This window comes from Elephantulus edwardii, unplaced genomic scaffold, assembly GCF_000299155.1.
Source record: "Elephantulus edwardii isolate Elephantulus edwardi_28Jun2011 unplaced genomic scaffold, EleEdw1.0 scaffold04519, whole genome shotgun sequence".
Lineage (NCBI taxonomy): Eukaryota > Metazoa > Chordata > Mammalia > Macroscelidea > Macroscelididae > Elephantulus > Elephantulus edwardii.
In genome coordinates this window covers 2,636-3,088 of record NW_006404269.1, presented here as the reverse complement: position 1 = coordinate 3,088, position 453 = coordinate 2,636, and the positions used below count along the sequence as shown (strand labels likewise).

Genomic DNA, 453 nt, shown 5'->3' with positions numbered 1-453 from the left:
CAGGTGCTGCATGCGCACAGCCTCCAGCGGGTAGTCGCCTTTGGCCGTCTCACCAGACAGCATGATGCAGTCAGCACCATCCAGGACCGCATTGGCCACATCACTGCCCTCAGCGCGGGTCGGGCGGGGCTTCTTTATCATGCTCTCCAGCATCTGAGGGTGGGAGAAAAGGCATTTGTTAGGCTGTACTCAATTGATCCTCTGGACAGAGGGAGGGGGTGTGTGTGAGTTTATGGCAAGAGATCAAGGAGTGTTTATGCATCTTAATGTGCACGTGTGAGCATGGCAAGGGGCACTTGCCTGCGTGGCACAGATGACAGGTTTCCCAGCTCGGTTGCATCGCCCAATCATCATCTTCTGAGCCAGGAAGACCTTCTCTGTGGGAATCTCAATGCCCAGATCACCACGAGCCACCATGATTCCATCGCTGGCCTCTAGAATCTCATCAAACCT

At 55.0% G+C, this 453-nt stretch overlaps 1 protein-coding gene across 1 annotated transcript in view; it reads right to left on the bottom strand.

The window, feature by feature from the left end:
• Positions 1-3: 3 nt before the first annotated feature.
• LOC102870813 (pyruvate kinase PKM-like) overlaps positions 4-453 on the bottom strand; it is a gene marked incomplete at both ends in the record, with an annotated part of 3,077 nt that continues 2,627 nt past the window's right edge. The window contains 2 exons of the mRNA XM_006903525.1: positions 4-153; positions 301-451. Coding sequence (XP_006903587.1) covers positions 4-153; positions 301-451 — 301 coding nt within the window. The remainder of the gene's footprint in view (positions 154-300; positions 452-453) is intronic.